We start from the raw sequence: 6,422 nt of genomic DNA, 5'->3' as shown, positions 1-6,422 counted from the left end.
AGCGCGCTTAATGTTTTCTTGCAGTTTCTCTGCCCATTTCTCAATGTCCGTTATAGTGTCTTCCGCATCATCTTGTCGGATTTTGCGGAAAGAGTCCCATTCTACTAGCTTCAGTTCTCTCCCCCTCTTTTTCCTTGGGCCTGCTTGTACCGTTGTAACAACGATGTAGTGGTCACTACCTAAGCTTTCCTGCATGTTTGTCCATTGAGAAACTGCTACATTCTTCGTAAATGTGAGATCTGGTGTCGTGTCGTTGGTTACGCTGTTTCCTATTCTGGTTGGTGCCTGAGGGTCAGTTATGAGCGTTAGTCCTTCGTGCTGAGCATCTGCCCATAGGCTTCGGCCCTTAATGTTCTCTATGCTGTATCCCCAAGCTGCGCTTGGCGCGTTAAAATCGCCGACCACGACTAGTGCCTGCTTGTGCGCTACGCTCAACACTTTGCGGAAGAGTGGGCCAAATTTGGGCTTGTGCCGGGGTGGACTATATATGTTCAGAATAAATAGACTTCCCTCTTCTTTACAGGAGGGAATTATTTCAATCAGGACGTGGTCTATGCCGCGTACACCGGTATTGTGCTCGACAGCCGAGAGGTTTCTGTGTATCAGCGTCGTGACGGTTGCCTTCTCGCCGGAAGCAGTGTACGATTTATACCCCGATAATTTTGCGATCCCCCGGTTTCCTGCTGGGCGAGGACATCTGGCGAGGGCCGCCTTGCTTGTTACGAACTGCTGCAGGTTTCCTCGCTTGCGACGATACCCGCGGCAGTACCATTGCCAAATCGCGTATTGGTTACGCAGCGCCATGTTGATTTATCTGTTCTTCCCCGGTGGCCTTGCTATTTTCTACTGCATTCGGCCTGCTATACGGTTTGCTTTTAACCGGTCCTGCGCCTGCCGGCCTAATATCCTTTAGTGTGCTTTCTAGTGCCGCTACTCTATTCTCTAATCCATTGAATCGTAGTTTAATCTCTACGTACATGTTTGCGATTTGTTGCTGAAACCCATCGAACATTCCTTTAAACGTTCCCATAACCTCGCTGATTGCAAAGACACTCTTCAGCCGTTTCTTGCGTTCCTTTTGTGTGGCGGTGCTTCTCCGTTTGCTTGCGTGGGAACGGGCGTTGGAGCCAGACTACGCGTCGACGTCGTACTGGCGGGGGGTGCATTGCCATTCTTTTGTTGCTGAACCTTCGCATTTTCTGCCCTAAGCTGCTTGATCTCATCTTTAAGCGTTGCATTCTCTCGGGTAATCTGTTCTAACATGTTTCTAATCTGAGTCATTTCCTTTTCTGGGCGGACCCTGTAACTTTAGGTGATTGAGTAGCAGTGCCGGAGACTGCGCTTGCCCAGCTCACCTGTGCTTTGCTCCCGTCTCCCCCTCGATTAGTTCTCGAACCGGACCTCGACCTTGATCTCGTCCACGATCTTGTCCTGGAGCGTTCGCGACCGGCTTCCCCTGGCAGTCTCGGGAAGGAACCGGAGCGCTGTCTTCCACAGTTTTTCCTGCTTGTTTCTTCTCTGTCGGTTGAAGGCTGCTTGCTCGCTAAAGTCTTATGATTATTGTTGTTGCTCCCTCTGTTTCTTTGTAGCTGTGGTAGTAGTACTCTTCCTCTTTGGCCTCTTCTTCTTCCCTCCTCCGTCGCTCCCAGTGGTGTCTCCTGACCAGGTACGGTATCTTGTATCTTGCTTGGCACTTCTTGTCTCCCGTGAGGTGGTCTTTGCCGCACAGTTGGCACTCCGTGTCGCAGATGTAATCCTGCTGAAGATTCTTGCACCCACATCCCCGGCAAATCTTGTCTTCAGGGTTGGGGCATACGTCAGCCCTGTGCCCTGTTCTTCTGCATCCATAGCATATGTCAATGTGTTTTTATACTATTTTTAGAGTGCAGAGTTAAAAGGCTCATGCTGGTTTTATTTTGCAATTTACAAATTCTGAAAATAAAAAGAAATCACCTCTATATAAGAGGCAGATTGTAACTTGCTTTCAAGTGCAGCAAACGTAATAAAATTTTACGCTGGGTACCAAGAAACAGTTCTCCCCTTCCCATGTATTTCAACAAAGGCAATGCTTCCTTTTGTAGCCTAGTCAAACACAGCACTTACGATTGGCTTTTTCATAGCATGCACTAAGGAGCCAACTGCAATTGAGAAATTCTATCCTTATCGCAATCAAAAGTGCCCTGTGCAACATCAGCATCAACTTCAAGGGCATACCCGCCGTGGTTGCTCAGTGGCTATGGTGTTAGGCTGCTGAGCACAAGGTCACGGGATCGAATCCCAGCCACAGCGGCCGCATTCCGATGGGGGCGAAATGCGGAAACACCAGTGTACTTAGATTTAGGTGCACGTTAAAGAACCTCAGGTGGTCGAAATTTCTGGAGTCCTCCACTACGGCGTGCCTCATAATCGGAACGTGGTTTTGGCATGTAAAACCCCACAATTTAACTTGAAGGGCATATCAAGTGTATTGGCTCTCTGCTGGAGGGAGCTGCTACACTTTTTAGTAGTGCCAGTGCCAAACTTCCTAGAATTCCATGCCGAAGCACAGCTACATATGGACACCTATGTATTTGTGAACATTGGAGTATTTTTCATTGAAAATGTCCACAAGAGTTTCTAGGGTTTTCTTTTCAAATGCAATAATATCCATGTTCAAGTAACTGTTTCAGCAGATGCCAGCAAAACTTAACTGCCAGAATTCCAACGGTGCACCACCACCGTTTGCTATAATGAACTTCCGCTAACAAGACCAACCTCAGCATGCATGAATACAATCTATCCATCTCTCGACTTGCCATCCTTAGTTTTCCTTATCCCAATACAAATAAACTTGGCACAGCGACACTTTTCAACTTGAAAACTTTTGCAGTTATTGCAGCCTTACCAAATTTTGCATGAAAATACTTTTTTTCTGCCTCATTCAGCTCACCTGGCACTTTTCTTGCCTGGTTCAATCAACATTATTCATGCACACCTTACCACAGGCATACAGTCAAACACCTCTACAATAACCTGTATAACAAAGTATTTCAGAGGCCTCAAGCACTTGCATTACAAAGGCATCCAACTGTAGTCATCAGTTGGCAACCAGAAGAACAGGCAAACAATGCCACGCATTTTGAATGCAGGCCAAAAAGCAAGATTCTGCAAACTTTGATAGGATTTATCCATAGCCACACCATACAAGCAGCAGCCAACTTAGAATAGCAGACACCAACACACAATTTATAGATTGGCAACTGCCGTTGCCAATTTCACTAGCTTCAGGAACTTGCCTAGGTAAACTTGCTAGAAGTACCCCCCTGACATCCTTTTAGCATCAGCAGACTTCCAAATGCATGGCCAGTGATTGACGAACGCAACATTTTTTGCAAACAATTTATTTTTTGTAAAGCCTGCAACAGTCACATCGCACAAGCTCTAATTTGTAAACTTGACAAATAATCTAGGAGAGTTGGCAGCTATGCTAGCCTGCATCTCATTTTGCCTCAAGCTTTCCTGGAGCACGATCTCAAAATGGGTCATGAACAACACAAACAACAGGAGGAATATGTTTATTCACCTACTTCAGAGGAATGAAGCGAGAAGAATGTGTAGCACCAATACCGGGCCTACCATGCTTCACAGGCTTGTAGGTGATGCTGAACTCTCCAAGGTAGTGGCCAATCATTTCGGGCTGCAAGGGGAAAACCAGCCTTAGTGACACGCATGAAAAGCAGCTACATCCTTATCATTCTGGCACTATCGTCAGATATGTGTAAGGTGTCCTCAGGTTTTCGTCGGTAGACCATCGTGAGAACAAAATCATCACTGAAGTGCTCAGTCACACACGCACGCACACACACACGCATACAAAAACAGCCGGCCAAAGTTGGATGAAGCCACATATGAAATGTGGCGAGCAGTTTAATGGAAGCAGAAATGGCTTCAGAGCAGGACACTACAGCATTATCATGAGTACTACACTTGATATGAAGGTAACAGCTTTGGCATAAATATCCCTATGCTTTAATTAAAGCAATGCAAGCAGTTATGCACGTCTCCAAGCTTCAAAGCACTGTGGTCGCCTGGAAGCACATAGATTTCATTAACCTGAATTGAAACATGCCTTTGGGTTTATAGTGCTTAATTTCTAGGCCACTAACAAATGGCCGTCGCATCACGCCAGTAAACTGCTGCAATGGCAGCAGCACCCGAGGCTAATCATGGCCACTGCCAGCAAAATGCAAGCATGTGCTCCGCTCATGATGTGCTGAGTGGCACTAACAATTTCTGATGGAGATTTGGGTCCTTTCACAGTGACACAGTAATTTAAGGTGCACTGTTGGCCACTTTTTTTTTGCATTTGATGCAAAATAAGGCGAGACATCCGGAATTCACAGTGTTTATTTTTGAGTAGGCTTGGAAGCTGGAACCGATGCCAACCGTAACCACAGTTGCGAGTTTTTTGATGTGAACTGGGTGAAACTTGCAGTTAGCTAGAGATAGCTCCACCCATTAAAAAGTGCAATTTCACAACAAACGCTACCTTTTCAGACAAAGCTGCGCTCGCTAAGCTTTCACATAATGAGCAGCCACGTATACATAACAGCCACAGACGAAAGCAGCCGGGCTCGCACACGGACAAATTTGACGTACCTTGATTTCAACCTGGTTGAAAGCTTTGCCGTTGTAGACACCGACAATGGATCCCACCATTTCGGGCACAACAAGCATGTCACGCAAGTGAGTCTTGACGACTTCAGGCTTCTCCAGCGGCCCACACTCTTTCTTGGCGCGTCGCAGCTTCTTGATGAGAGCCAGCGGCTTACGCTTCAGACCACGCGCGTAACGCCGCCGCGCACGGCAGTGCATCAGCTCCATCAACTGCGTGCTGAAAGCAGAGCAACGTAAAGATTTTAGTTACTACTTCAGCGTCGTGCGTGGCAGTGCGTCTGCTTCGCCAGCTGCGTGCTAAAAAGGTTACATGCATACGGTGGATTTTGTTGAAATGCAGGTAATCACAACGCCCTTAGAATACGAACTTTCATGTCCAGCTAGCAAGCGGCTCAGCCTTCAAGGCTACCAAGAATGCGTTTCGTTTTCCTTGGACATTTCACCGCGTGCACTGACCAAACTGAAATTCGAAAAGACTGCCTAGGCGTCTCGACTGTCAGCACGGGCAGTTACGCCTCAGTTTCGCCAACTTGTTGCCGCTGCGTCAGGGCAAAACGCGACAAAAATCGGCGTGCGTATTCAACTCACCTGGACATGTCAAGCAGTTGATCCAGGTCAACTCCCCGGTAAGTGTACTTGCGGAAGGTACGCTTCTTCTTGGCCAACTCCTGCTGGTTTTCCTGCGAATGAAAGTAACATAACATCAGCTGTAATCTCGGACATGCAGTAACACGATTCTAAGCAACATTAACAGTTCGGTTGTCTGGGTAACGAGACTTTGCATCAACAGCACCACGGTCGCCAAGTCCAAATAAGTCATTTAATAAGCGCCCAGAAACAGAAATATTAAGGCTTAAAGATAACGCGTTGCCTTCACGCTTTCTCCTTAACATTAGTTGTTGTAATGAACCAACAGTTTGGAAGATTATTAAAGATTTGAAACTTACGTCCTCCATGGTGAATGCAGCGAAAACCTGCACGAATTAAAAAGGAAGGCCTAGCACGCACGGAAGCGGAACCAGTTGTGCCACAGAACACCTATACAAACTTAGAGAAGGGAAACTGTACCTTCCACAGTGCTACGGAAATAAGCGTAGCGGTGGCGTCGTGAACTAAAGTATGCGACCACGGGTGGCGCTGTACAACAGGAAACGGAAACGGGGTTTTGCACAGTTTACCAGGTGTTCTGTGGCTTTACTGGGTTTCTGGCTGCTGCGCCTTGATCGTGCTCCCGCGAGTTTAGTTGCTGTGTGGCAAACGTAACGCCTACATATGTATGTAGGCGCTACGTTTGCCACACAGCAACCAAACTGGCGGGAGCACGATCGAGGCGCAGCAGAATACATGTAGCACTGAGTCATATCGAGTTAAGGCACACCCTCAACTGACTTTTAAGGGCATCCCGAGCGGTTTTTCGTATATTACGCCGCCGTTACCCCGAGTTGTGCCGCCGCGCTCCAGCGGTTGCATTTCGTGTAGGGCTACTGACAGAATGCGGTTTCCAGGTGGCACGATGGCCTCGACTGGAATAAACGCACACGACAGCAAAGATTGAGTAAGCCTGAAAATATTTTATTTGCATTTTACAAGTACAACAAAAAGCACACGTCTACGCATCCACACAAACGCGGTTACATAGTCAAGAAATGGCTCATTAATAAGGGTAGCACAAACGCACAAGAAAGAAGACCTAAGCTACAAAACGTACGGTCAGCAGCTAAGTATAATAATTTCCCTGTCACCGCGTGTCACTTCTATACAGCATC

General features: G+C 47.1%; 1 protein-coding gene across 1 annotated transcript; it reads right to left on the bottom strand.

Moving 5' to 3' along the window:
• Nucleotides 1-3,537: 3,537 nt before the first annotated feature.
• Nucleotides 3,538-5,688, bottom strand: RpS15 (ribosomal protein S15). Its single transcript, XM_075680169.1, has 4 exons — nt 5,604-5,688; nt 5,245-5,336; nt 4,639-4,873; nt 3,538-3,676 (listed from the first exon to the last, which is right to left on the bottom strand). Exons 1-4 carry the CDS (start codon nt 5,610-5,612, stop codon nt 3,563-3,565), a joined length of 450 nt encoding a protein of 149 aa, XP_075536284.1. The 5' UTR covers nt 5,613-5,688; the 3' UTR covers nt 3,538-3,562.
• Nucleotides 5,689-6,422: the final 734 nt, after the last annotated feature.

The sequence above is a fragment of the Dermacentor variabilis genome, chromosome 2 (genome assembly GCF_050947875.1).
Source record: "Dermacentor variabilis isolate Ectoservices chromosome 2, ASM5094787v1, whole genome shotgun sequence".
NCBI classification, from domain to species: domain Eukaryota; kingdom Metazoa; phylum Arthropoda; class Arachnida; order Ixodida; family Ixodidae; genus Dermacentor; species Dermacentor variabilis.
This window is presented reverse-complemented; position numbering and strand designations above follow the sequence as displayed.

What these genes read in the sequence shown, in the direction of transcription:
- RpS15 (XM_075680169.1), bottom strand. An exon ending in CAACTGCTTGACATGTCCAG is followed by an intron (nt 4,874 to 5,244) that starts GTGAGTTGAATA and finishes CTCTGCTTTCAG; the next exon opens with CACGCAGTTGATGGAGCTGA. An exon ending in TCAACCAGGTTGAAATCAAG is followed by an intron (nt 3,677 to 4,638) that starts GTACGTCAAATT and finishes TTCCCCTTGCAG; the next exon opens with CCCGAAATGATTGGCCACTA.